Source organism: Erpetoichthys calabaricus, chromosome 3 (genome assembly GCF_900747795.2).
Source record: "Erpetoichthys calabaricus chromosome 3, fErpCal1.3, whole genome shotgun sequence".
In the NCBI taxonomy this organism is placed as follows: Eukaryota; Metazoa; Chordata; class Cladistia; order Polypteriformes; family Polypteridae; genus Erpetoichthys; species Erpetoichthys calabaricus.
Genome location: NC_041396.2, coordinates 184,871,494 through 184,885,465, shown reverse-complemented (window position 1 = coordinate 184,885,465; position 13,972 = coordinate 184,871,494). Strand labels below are relative to the sequence as shown.

The window sequence follows — 13,972 nt, the reverse complement described above, 5'->3', positions numbered from 1 at the left end:
GAATAGCGTTAAAACACTATGGAAAGCAGTCTAACTACACTATAATTATTAATTTATGTGATTTATGTATTATGCTAGGCTACTTGAAGTCAGGTTAGCTTAGAGTAGGGTTAGGTCAGGTCAGGTGTATACTTGACATGTCATTGTGGCGAAAATGACACAAAGACGCATCCCTTTGTGCTGCTGGAGTGCGACTAGGTTTTCAACATGCGCTGCGCACAGAATGCAGCAATGCTGACATGGCACCTTGTGACCAAAGTCAGCACGGCAAAAAGGACATCAGACACAGAGGCACACGTTCATATTTGTGAATGCGTTTAACGACAAAAGCGACTAACAATGCAGCGGTCAGAACTACGAGCCATCATTAAACGAGACATGACTGCATTTGTCAGGTAGTTCACATTGACAATGAAATATCTGCAGCATCTGTCTGCACATGATTTTTGTCTGCGGTGTTAAGCAACACCATTTGTTTGGCTAAATAACATGAAATGGCTGTACTACACTGTTCTCATCTTGTACTTCTCAGCTTGTATTTTGCATTTTTATTACAAAACGTAGCAGTAGGGCCTAAACTTCAAAGTGCAGTCAGCTGGGTGGTCTATACACACAAAGCTGTGCAAGTCTGTCCTCTGTAAATGTTTTACAACAACTTTCTTGAATAAGCGACATAACCTCGGAGAAGTCGTTTGTTCACTTCAAAGCCAAAGTATTACCAAATTGACGAGACAAGTATCTTCTTAGTCAGCAAGTTTTAGTAAGTGTGCTTTTGATATTAAATGAGCTACTTTTGTATCTTGTTACTGTGCATGGCTACTAACAATGAGGATACTCTGTGGCAACAGCAATGTTAGCTTATTCAGTTAAAATACTGACATCCCTTCCCAGCGGTACCCAGAATGTTTAAGGGGGCAATCGATCGACCAGAGAATTCTACACATTGCATATCCCACATCATCCGAGATTACAGATTCTTTTTTCTATTGGCTTCTTGCGCATCGACTCTTGTGTTCTTAGAATGTCAATTCTGGATAAGCATTTTGAGTTTGTTATTTGGCTTATTTTATAACTTTTTTTGAAACTTCAGGTTATTCTAGGGAACACAGTAGCTGACCTGCAGCTTTGATGAACCTTACATTGGAATACATTTGCAGGGATGAAGTTAACTGTGTGCCAGTGTTGTCAAAGACATCCCAGTTGTATGGATGTCATGTCCAGTTTATTCAAGGAGTAAATGTGAATGATAGTTCACAACACGATTTTATATTTACATTTATTAACTTGGCAGACACTTTTATCCAAAGTGACATACAACAGAGGTAATCATAATTGAGTAACATTAGGCCACGGCCTGTTTGTCCAGCAAGTGTAGTAGGACAAAACAAAAGTTGATTGTCACAAGTGAAAAGATGTAATAACTAATAATTTACAATTGATAAAGCTTAAACTGTAAAGGCTCAGCTCTTTTAATCTTTCCTCATAATTCAACCCCTGTAGTCCTGGAATCAGCCTAGTCGCTCTTCTCTGGACCTTTTCTAGTGCTGCTATGTCATTTTTGTAGCCCGGAGACCAAAATTGCACACAGTACTCAAGATGAGGCCTCACCAGTGCATTATAAAGGTTGAGCATAACCTCCTTGTACTTGTACTCCACACATCGTGCTATATATCCTAACATTCTGTTAGCCTTCTTAATGGCTTCTGAACACTGTAGGTAAGTCGATAGCTTAGAGTCCACTATGACTCCTAAATCCTTCTCATAAGGTGTACTCTCGATTTTCTGACCGCCCATTGTGTATTCAAACCTAACATTTTTACTTCCAATGTGTAATACTTTACATTTACTGACATTAAATTTCATCTGCCACAAATCTGCCCAAGCCTGTAGATAGATAGATAGATAGATAGATAGATACTTTATTAATCCCAATGGGAAATGCTATGTATGCTATCCAAGTCCTTCTGTAATGATATAACGGATTCCAAATTATCTGCTAATCCACCTTTCTTGGTATCATCTGCAAACTTAACCAGCTTTTTACTTATATTCCTATCTAAATCACTTATGTATATTAAAAATAGCAGCAGCCCTAGCACTGACCCCTGTGGAACAGCACTCTTAACATCGGCCAGTTCTGATGAGGTTCCTCGTACCATCACCCTCTGCTTCCTGTGTCTGAGCCAATTCTGCACCCATCTACAAACATCACCCTGAACTCCCACCTCTTTTAATTTGATGCCCAACCTCTCATGTGGAACCTTATCAAACACTTTCTGAAAGTCCAGATAAATAATATCATATGCTCCACTTTGATCGTATCCTTTTGTTGCCTCCTCATAGAATTCCAGCATGTTAGTAAAACACGACCTCCCTCTCCTGAACCCATGCTGACTGTTCAGAATAACTCCCGTCCTTGCCAGGTGTTGCTCGATCTTATCCTTAATAATTCCATTAATTTTCCGGTGATGCACATAAAGCTTAGTGGTATACAATTGCTTGGATCTGCCCTGTCACCCTTTTTATATTGTGATGTGTGGGTCACAGACTTACACAATAGAGAAGGAAGTGAGTCCAGGTTTCCAAGAAAATCAGCTTTATTGTTGTGATGACAGGAACAATCTTAAGCATTTAACCAAACAGCAGCTGTTACTTCAGCACTCAGAACAAGCAAGCAGTGATGCTGACAGTTGTCTTGCAGTCTCCCTTCTTCAGATTAAAGTTAACAAATCGCCTCCTTCCTCAAGCAGGTTCTTTCTGGAGGAGAGACTACAGAAAGTGGGCCTACAGCCAGGACAGTGGCCAGTTTTAAACATTCCCCACATCAACCATTGGGTAACAGACACATTATGCAGTAAGCCTGTGAAATTGCAGTTGAAGAGCAGCGGACAACCAATTCCTGCCTGTTTTAACAGAATTTCAGCCAAGTGCCCACTGGGGGGTTCTGGGGTCACCCCAAGCTTTGTTCACACCAGTGGGAATTAAATGGCAGTCCAGCCCAGGCTCAGCCAGACACAAGAGACTGTCCGCATTGATGTGTGCAGATCCATGTTGATGGCAGGACATCCAAATGGGTACAAACTAAGAAACCATTAAGTGAACCGAGAGTTCATGTCTTTCTGCATGTAGAGCCACTGCAGCGGAGTGTGGTTAGTCACCAAGATAAACCATCTAGTACCCCACAAGTAATAGTGGAGCACTTCCACTACCCACTTAATTGTCAGACATTCTTTCTTGATGGTCGAGTAATTACACTCCCTGAAAAGCAATTTCCTGCTCAGAAATGTGATGGGATGTTTTTCCCCATCAAAACTCTTAGAGGGAACAGCCCCTAAACCAAATACACTCGCATCCGTCTGCAGAATGAACTGTTAAGAAAAATCCGGATTTCTTAGAACCAGCTGAGTATGACAACAAACCAGTCTTCAAATCACAGAAGGACCTTTCACGATCATTGGACCAGACAATGCTGGTTTTTTTCTTCTGCTCTTCGTCAGGTCAGTTAAGAGTGGTGGTTCTATGTGCAAAATTCGGAATGAATCTCCTATAAAAACCAGTGATTCCAAGGAAAACACAAACCCGTTTCTGGATGTGGAAATATGCAAGCACCTCACCCATCTTCTCCCAGTGAGGTTTAATCAAACAGTTCCCCATAAAATACCCCAAAATAATGTGTTTCCGACGTACCCAATTTACACTTTTTAAGGTTAGCCGTCAACCCAGCCTGTTGCAAGCTGTCAAGCATGGCTTGTAGGTTGTTGAGTTTTGATCACCAGTCATTACTAAAAGTTAGCATATTGTTGAGATACACTCCAGCATATGTGGAATGGGGTCGCAGAATCTGATCCATCATATATTGAAAAGTTAAAGGTGTGCCATTAAGTCCAAACGGGAGTCTGAATCTATACAAAACCGAACAGAACCATCCGGTTTTGGTACCAGCACAATTGGTCTACAGCATTAGGTTTTACCCTCATGAATCACACCAAATTCGAGCTTTTGCTTCATCTTTGCTTCCAATATACGATACGAGTGCATCTGCACCTTAACACCAGGCTCAGTCACAATTTTGTGTTCAGTAATTTCAGTCCGGCCAGGCAAGGATGAAAAGACAGCAGAGTTCCTTTCAATCAGTGACAGCAGCTCAGCCTTATGAGCGTCCGCCAAATCAACACCACCAGCAACCTCAGTTTGAGGGACATCAATGTCTGTGGCCCACAGCACGTTGAGATCACATCACTTCTTCAAAAGATTAACATGTAAGATTTGAATGGGCTTTTGCTGGTTGGGAATCCTAACCTTAGAGTTCACAAGGCTCATTCGTTCCTCCACTATTGCAGAACCCAGCCAGTTCACCAGAAACCTCTGTGGATCAAAGGGGATCAAAATTAGAACTTGATTGCCTTTTTTTGAATTCAGAAAGTTTGCTTTTTCAATCATAATTACATTTTTGTGACTCCTGTTCACGCTGCTGATGCTCCATAGCGATAGAAGATGATTTAGAGATATGTCTTGGAAAGAAATGCCCCGATCAATAAATTTCTCCTAGTGACTTTCAATGTGAATCCCTGTCTATTCCTCCCAAAAAATATCCAACACCCCTTGTGGCTGCCTGCCAAATAATAGTTGAAATGAACTTAAAAGCTGGTAGACGCCCGAGGAGATTCATGAATAGCGAACATAAGAAAAGACAACACGGTGTGTCAGGAGGTTAGGTCACCATGAGCCACCCAACAAATCATCTGCTTTAAAGTCTTATTAAATCGTTCAGCCAGGCCATTTGTGAATGCTTCTAACAGAACCTTTGCAACAGTCGGAGCATCAGTCTTCTGCAAAGTGGCCACCTCGGGATATCTTGTTGCATAATCAACCAACATGAGCATATACGGATAATCATTCTTACTCTTGGGAAGTGGACCAACAATATCTAACCCAACTTTCTCAAAAGGGACGTACAAAAATAGGCATCGGAGAGGAGCCCTAGCAGGTCTATGAGGGTAAACAACAAAACAGTAAGGGGAAGACTTACAAAACTACTCCACATCTCTGCTACTATTCAGCCAATAAAAATGTTTCAAAATGTGATCCCTCATCTTCTCCATGCTGAAATTGTCCCCCAGAACGTGTGAGAGAAATTTTCAACAGTCTCTCTATGACTGCTCTGGACCATCAACTGTTCAATCAGCCTGCCCCAATACGATCAGATATCACCTGATACAAGAAGCCATTTGAATTAAAAAGTGGAGAGTTGTGAAAGTAGGGCCCTCTCCCGTTCCTCATAGCAGCAATCATCTGTGACATGTGCTTGCTCAAATGCAAAATCTAAGCTGCGGTTGGCTCGTTGTAAGCACACAAGCTGTCTGTGTGTCAGCCAATGTTTCCCCAGAGCCCAAAGCAGCAGCTTCATCTGAGCAGGTTGAAGGTGCAAGTGCCTGTTGCAAAGCTCCCTCCAACTGTCCCAGAAACTCAGGTGAGAGGGATTGTTCCCATCCTCACTAGTCCAACCAGGTTTATTCTCGAGGCCAGTTTCTTGATCGACACTGTTAGCAGTTTAGCCCATCTCTCTCTACTAAAGAACAGACGTGCTTTACACACAGACAAGACTGGTGGGAATAGGGTATTCCTATATCTCAACCAAGAAAGGCCAGGGTAAAGAGTCTGATCCGGCAGTCCAAACTTTAAAGATCCTTCCCTTATTTTTCGGTGGGAGCAGTACAGTCTCGTACACCTTAACATTCCCATGAACACAGCAACTGTTTACACGCTCCATGCTTGTGCAGGCAACCTGCCACAGCACATCACATCGGAGTTCAACAGGGCAGGGTCCTCGTGCCCAGCTAAGCCAACCGAGACCATGAAGTTATTTATATTTTTAAAAACTTGGCCTGAGAACAGCAGACCTCCGGCAAGTTGCTCTCCATGGACTGAGCAGGTGGGAGGCAACACTCCCTAGCCAGCTGTCCATACTGATCACAGTGAAGGCACCTGCGTTTGGTCCTGGCTGCAGGATTTCCTTGACGGTGCCTTCTGCGCAGGCCACCCCCTGGAGGGTCTCCCCCTGTGGCATGGGGTCATGATGGTTGGACAGGAGTAGGAGCTAGACTAGGTTAAGCCCTCTGCCCCCAAGGGGCTTGTTAACCTTCCAATCACATCACTCCAGAGCATCTCATCACAGTGGTAGTCGCTTATCCCAGACAACACAACATCAATAGCAAGCTTTTCTACAAAGTGCTCAAAGGTGTCTCCACAGAACCAGCTTTGGATGAGGTCTACTAAGTTCTGCACCTTTCCCCAGGTAAGGCGGTCCAGATTGATTTGCCACAGTCAGAAGTTGTTCCCCTGGCCAAGGAGCTCATAGGATGGCAGCCCAGTCTCGCCTGTCTTAGCGGATCAATATAGCTATATGTTCAAAGCAAGGGAGGAAATACTCAGGGTCGTCCAAAGGGGCCATCTTCTTGAGCACATCCTGGGGATGGCTAGGGGCCAGAGCCTACAGAAAGTGAGCCCACAGCCAGGTCACTGGCCGGTTTTAAATGTTCCCCGCATCAGCCATCGGGTGACAGACACATTACACGGTGAGCCCGCGAACTTGCAGTTGAACCGGCAGCTGACAACCAACTCCTGTCTGTGTTAATAGAATTTCAGTGCAAAGAGCAGTTGGGGGTGCCGGGGTCTTACTATAACAGGATAATATTTGCCATTTTTCCAGTCCTTCGGAAGTTCCCCAGTGCACAGTGGCTTCCTAAAAATGTGTCAATGGTTTATATAGGTACTCACCAAGCACCTTAAGAACTATCTGGTCTTGGAGATTTGTTTGATTTCAGCCAATTTAATCTAAGAAGTACTTCTCCCACTACCATTTCTAAATCTCTCAGTACCTCCTTAGTAGTCCGTTTTACCCCAGGAGGTTATCTGCTTCCTCACTTTTGAAGACCTCAGAAAAATGTGAGTTTAGAGCATTCGCTATTTCACTGTCTAGATTTTTTCAATTCCCCTTTACTATTCCTGATGCACTTCACCTCCTCGACTGTTCTTTTACTACTAAAATACTGAATCTGTTTGGGTCGTCTTTCACCATATCTGCTATATTCCTGTCTTTCAGCTTTCCTAATGAACCTTAAACCTGTTCCACTGCTCCTCAACTGTCTCCACACTTAAAAGCTTATCCCGGTCTGTCTTCCTCCTCAGACTTTGCCGTATGTGCACAAAATTTACTGTACCAAAGTTAAACTTAATTTTAGTCTTTGCATCCGTACTCTCACAAAACACTGAGAATTGTATTATATTACGGTCACTTGACCCCTGTGGTTCAATCACCTCCACACCCTCAATTCCATCCTGATTATTACAAAATATTAAATCCAGACAGGCCTCTCTCAGCATTGGTGCTTTAACAAGCTGGGTTAAAAAAACAAGGGCGGATTACTTCTAAAAAAAACTCCTGCTCTTGTGCTCTGCTGTTTGCAAGATTATCCCAGTTAATATTTGGGTAATTAATGTCCCCCATGACTAGAATATCCTTGCTTTTTTATTTCTAGAAAGATGTTTTTTGAAATTAATATCTACATTTGGCGGTCTATAACGCGCTCCTAAAATAAGGCCTCCTTTGCTAATGCTTTCCAGACAAAGCCACGTATGACCTCACGAAGATGGGGACTTGCTTTTAAATTGTTTTATATAAATAGAGGCCCTGTATCCTTCCTAAAAATGTGTAACTATCTATGCTGGGGTGTCCTGGAGCGCCACGGTGGCTGCAGGCTTTCATTCTAACCATCTTTTTAATTAGTGACCAGTTTTTGCTGCTAATTACCGTATTTTTCGCACCATAAGACACACTTTTTTTTCCCCAAAAGAAGGTTGGAAATGTCTGTGCGTCTTATGGAGCGAATATTGCATCACAGACCATGATGTGTAATACCTGACAAAAGTCGACATCCAGGGGTAGAGGGCGACAAAACTCAGTTACGTTACAGGCATTCCCTCTGTGCTTGGAGGAATGTTAGACTCATTGACTCGGCATCTAATCCTTGCGTGCGTGAGTTGCGAAATCTAAACAAATATAAACAAAGGCAAGATAGCATCTACATCTCATGAGGGAGCGAAGGGAGTGCAGAAAACAAAATACTCGGCAGACGATGTTTTGCGCATTATCACTGAGTTGGACTCTGGACTCGATAGATTACCAGCCGCTGGACTACTTCAAGCTGTTCTTTCCTGAAGCTGTCTTTCAGCTACTGTCAGACGAGACAAACAGGTATGAAGAGCAATTTTTTGAATCGAGGGCTGTGCTTGCACCGCATTCTCGTTTTTCAAACTGGAAACCCACAACAAAACACGAGATGAAGGGCTTTGTGGCATTACAAATATAGATGGGACTAGACTGGCGATATAACTTCAGGGAGCATTGGTCCAAACGTGCTTTGTCCCCTGGTGGCTTTGGACAGGTTATGTCGAGTGATGATAGGTACGTGATGCTGCAAAGTGATTGTGAGCAACTGAGCTTAATAAATTCTGACACTAGCGATGAGGAGTTCTTGGGGTTTCCATAAAACTAGAAGAGTGCTTGAACCTTAAAGTCTCTCCTTATTTGTTAATGACAGTGATGATGTTTCTTAATATTGCTGTTGAATTTACAGGGTTGAAATATTATTCTGCTATATTTTATTAAACATATTAGTGCACCATTTGGTCCAGAATGTTTTTTTTCTTGTTTTCCTCCTCTAAACCTAGGTGCGTCTAATGGTCAGGTGCGTCTTATGGTGCAAAAAATACGGTAACTGTTGCCTTTTAATTCACTTGTTATTCAGTCTTAATTGTTTCCTTTTTTCCTAATTAGCTGCTGAACAATAATGAGATACCAAATGAGCCAACACATGACCAGCTAACCTGTGTCCATCATACAATATGTGAAAATAAAGAAGTGTGGATGTCTAAGTAATGCCAGTCTGCTCAGGTTCTCAAAATATTTTGACTGTGTGAATAGAAAAAGGAAAATCAGCAGCTTTGGAAAAGCCTTGTGTAGTGGAATGAGGACCAACAAGCCATGGAATTAAACAATGAGATTAATTAAAAACAAGAATCAGCTTCAAATTAACAAACTGGTTGGAGTGAGAGGCCCTACATAGCTGGTCATCTGTTGTCTCACCTCATATCCCGTTTCCATTTGGGTGCCGTTTAAGGAAAAAAGCAATTCAAGGGTCCAAGTCTTAAAAAAACAAGGCAATTAAAAGGAATGAAAAAAGGTTAGTTAAAGCAAACTGGCCACTAATTAAGAAAAGGGTTTGAATGAAAACCTGCAACCAACCCTGATCTATTTTATACTCATCCCCATCTTTGTTATTTCGAAAGGTTTCTGTTATTGCTATAACATCATAGTTACGCTCCGCTACATACAACCCCAACTCACTTGTGTACTTTTGACATTCCTGGAATTAAAGCAAACAGTTTTTAAAGATGACGGACACCTTATATGCCACCTTGAATCTCTCCTTGAATTGCTCAAGTACCTAACGACTTTGCTTCTATCCTGCCCAGTTCATCAGTCTCCCAACTCCACATTGATGATACAGGTGTAAATATTAGATTGGACTGGTAGGGTAGCACAGTGGTTGAAGATCGTGGTTCAACACCTAGTTGTGAAGGCTATCCCCAAGTTACCTACATCAGCACCAACAAGGCCTTTGCAGAACAGGAAAGTCAGGTCCCAAATGTAGAGGCCACCTGTGAGGAGGATCGACTGAGCAGCCATTGAAACACACCATGTTTTTCTTCATTCAAATGGGACCCATTTTATCCGACAAGAGGAATTTGTGCTTATGTTAAGGTAGCATGACCGGAGGACAGGTGAATGCTTCTGCACATGAAACTGGAAGAGGAGCTAAAAACTCTGAAACCCTCAGTCATTTTATTTAGGACAATGATCTGTTCTGCTGCACTGGGAGATGTTGCTGGCAAAGACAGGTTAAGTGGTGTTTGGAAGTCGGCAAAGATGTGGATGTCCAACTGCTCTTTGATGCTTGCCTTCGTGTTGCCCTGCATGATTGACCTCTGTGGTTGTACTGCTGATGTTTTTTTGACTCATATCTGGAGATTTAATGCAAGGTGTCTCAGCCTTTCTGATGTGGTCGGATTGCCAGACTTGGGGTCTGAACTGTTAGGGTGCATTAGAGTGGCCAGTGCCAACAGCAGGATGGACTCCGTATGAGGTGACAAAATAAGCTTGTATAGTAGCAGGATGGGTAGCACTCAAGTTGTGATGTGTTACCACATGATGTGACCCGCCTTGAACAGATTATGTTGGGAATTCTAAGTGGAAATGATTCCAGACCAGACAACAGGCTCTCCTCCACATTATCTCTAAAATTCATAGTCAGCTTAGCTTAGAAACAAACCCACCCTACGGTTCTCTTTTCTCACATCATCCCCAGGGGCTCCCTGAACTCTGCAGGTTTGTAAATCGAGCTGGAGGAGAAGTCCATTGGGTCAACTGACTAGTCGGGCTTCTGACTGAGGATGTGGGGTTTGTGGTGGTCTTTTGTGTAGTGGGCTCATTCAATAAATACTGAAATGTTTAATTCTTTCACATAATAACATTTCATGGTAGTTTATGGACTTCATCTCCTCTCTGAAATGTGAATACTGACATTATGGCAAAAGGGTGGCTCTCTGTCAGCCATTTCTCTCTCCAATGAGTTTTAATTAGGTCAGAAGAAAGGTCATTTTTAAATTATTATTTTATGCATTCAATCTTAGAATCTGTGGGACCCAACACAATGTCGAAGCTGAACAAAACATGACTAGTAATTATAAAATAAAAAGCAAACAGTTTATGAGAAAAGCCTGGCCATTGGGATGAGCGTGGTTTCTTTTTTCACGTCACTAGTGTGCTTCCATAGTGATGCCTTTTGTAGTTTTATTTTTTGATACCATGGGTGTTGCATCACAACTGCAGTTGAGAAAATCTCACTCTTGACGCAAAAGCAACATTTCCACTTATGAATGTCACTTTCACTACATTTTTGGTACTTAATGTGAAAATAATCATCACTCCGTCTCAGGTGGATCCAACAGGAAACTCAACTCCAGTCTGTTTAAGATCTGCCACAGGCAAACATTCAATCACTACAAAAATGGAGTTTCTTAGCTAAACTGTTAAAGTCCACATGCAGTCTACACATGATTTCCATCCAAGTTGAAAGAGCTTAAGCTTAAAAAAAAAACAAAAAAAACACACACAATGAAAAGAGGAGATGTAGTAAAGACACATGGCATTAAATGACAAATGGCTATTACTGCTACAGGGCATCCAACAACAGCACCAGTCACCATCGTAATGCACTTCACAGAACAGTCAGGTGTCCAATACACTGTTAATCTGTAGGCTGTGTGCAACCTGGCATCAAGAAAAATGCAGAAAGCGTGAAGGCTTGTGCAATTATAATACGAGATGAAGATTACGGAAAAAGCGGAATGAATTAATGAATACGACAAATTATATTCTTGAGAAGATGAATGAATGAAAGCGAAGAGTTTTTGAAGGCAGCAGCACCTCCGCCTGTGGACATTTCCCAAATGTCTCCAGTCCTTATCTAGATGCTGCACATCCCTCATTCAGACGACAACAAAACACAACATGAGACGCAAACGTTGCCATTGACTGTTAAGGGAAAAACTGTTGCCTCACACTGCAAGTTAAGGCTTTGCAATACGTAGCAATACCATACATTGAGTTTTATTAAATCAGTCAGATTATTTTAACCTCCACCCACAGAAAAATTAATTTTAAAAAACATGTCCATCACAGTCCTTTTTTATACAGTTATACAAATACACATATCTTGTGTATAATAGTTTGGCAAATTATATAATTAGTTTTTACATAGGTTGGGAACATTTACTGTTGAGCAAATAGAAAGCATTAGAAATGCGGAAATGTGCACAAAGAAATAATATATACTCTCGCCATAAATTATCAAAATACAGTATTGCAACAGTCCCAAAAAGCTTTTGAAAACTCAGCTTCGGATGCCGTTCCCTTCCGTCTTCCAGGCAGCCAACCAATAACGAAGATGATTTGCACACGGGGAAAACAAAACTAAAAACACACACAAAAGAAACGTCTTGTCAAGCGTGAAACAAACGGAGAAGCGGACACGTCGCACCGTCACACATACCTAGGAAAACCAGCAGACGAGGACGAGGAGGACATCGTGGGGGAGTTTTGTTTTGAAGGTTTGGTGCACATAAAGACTCAACCAGCCACTTTACAAGGAAAATTTTTCTATTTACAATTTTTTTTCTTTTCTGTTACACAGTTATAGAAATTGTTTCTTTTAAACAGTGGTTATTCAGTTAAATATCTTTTTGCTGTTACCTGTTTTAAGGGTCACTTAACTAGACTCTAGAGTATGCAATTCCGAGATTGCTACAGCGCATTCTTGTGTAAGCTGATGGCCTTCCATTCCTCAAATTCTTATGAAAAATGACAGTCCAAAGGGCCAAAAGTCTGCGATCTCTTAGAAAAACATTGGAGCAGCTAGTGTACTGTATGGTCATCATGGGGGGGGTCATTTTTCTCCCAACACAGCACATCATCTGGCATGGGCCCACAGGCTAGGGGCTCCTCATAAAAGCATATGTTACAAAAAATAACCTGAATGGTTAACTGAAGCACCATTTTGATAGGGTAGAGTGGGTGGTTGTTGTGGTGGCAGTGGGGGGTACTGTGTGCCAACAGCGAGAGGCTTGGGTAGTAACTTTTGCTCCATTCTTAGAGGGGAGGACCTTCCACATCCACAGAATCAGAACTGGTCCAAAAGCTGCCGGAGGTATGGGGCCTTGGAGAGTTCCCGGTTCACTCTGGACAGTTTGTGCAATACCGGACAATCTAAGCACACACATTGCACATGCCGGTCTACGCATCCAGTACAGCTCTTGCATATCTGGGGGAAAAAAAGACAAGAAGATGCTAAGAGATGGATTTCAATTCAGGGAAAGTAGCAACAACAAACAACATTAATTATTTCCTCTTGTGTTGGTATAGTGGTGCAGTGATTAGTGCTGCTGCCTCATGTATCCAGCATCCTAAAGTTTTAGTCCTCTCTCTGCTGGTGTTCTTTGGGTAATAAGTTTTTTTTTCTCTCAAGATACCCAAATATGTGTATGTTAGGATGATTGTTGACTCAGAATTGTCCAGTTTATGTCAGTGGCCCCTGTGATTGACCAGCACCTTTGTCCAGAACAGTTTCAGGTTTTGTACCTAGCACTGCTACTACAGGCTCTGGTCCCTGTGGTCCTGAATATGACTAAGCAGGTCTGAGAATGTTATCAACGTATTTTGCTTTTGCTAACGGCCAGCCATATGTCTATTTACACTGGCCAACAAATTTTACAACAGTTTTGCTTCCTTGGAGATTATGACAATATTATTCAAACTGAACACACATATAATTGTCAGACTGACTGTAGGAATTTGGAGAAACATGAAATAAACCTTTATTGAAATTAATGTGTTTAATCAACTAATCATGCTGACAAATTTTATGATTTCAACTGAGCTAAACATGTTTACTGCTAATTTTGTTTTGCACTCCGCATCTGAAGCTGCTTGTTTCAGTGTCCAACAATAGTCAGCCAGCATCAATGGACTCCTCTTGCCCTGATGTCACTTTTCCACTGATGCAAATTCCAGGTGAATCCTTTCACCAAGTTGATCACTGACTGTACCAAGATCAGCATGGGAGAAGTCCAAATGTGAATACAGAAAATAAATCATTAGCGACATGTTGAACTTCATGGCTTTGTATGCTTGCAGCACAACTGAATGTATTTTGGTGCTCTGCAGTTACCAACAAAATTCTCATCAACATCCTTGAATGCCTCCCATGAGATTTCCTTCAGCCCAATAGCAGATCTTTGAATCATTTGTCATTGATGATGTGTCTGATTTGGGGACCAATAAAAATGCCTTCCT

General features: G+C 41.9%; 1 protein-coding gene across 1 annotated transcript in view; it reads right to left on the bottom strand.

Moving 5' to 3' along the window:
- Positions 1 to 11,691: 11,691 nt before the first annotated feature.
- rev3l (REV3 like, DNA directed polymerase zeta catalytic subunit) overlaps positions 11,692 to 13,972 on the bottom strand; it is a 334,113-nt gene continuing 331,832 nt past the window's right edge. The window contains exon 32 of the mRNA XM_028797593.2: positions 11,692 to 12,941. Coding sequence (XP_028653426.2) covers positions 12,801 to 12,941 — 141 coding nt within the window. The 3' untranslated portion in view covers positions 11,692 to 12,800. The remainder of the gene's footprint in view (positions 12,942 to 13,972) is intronic.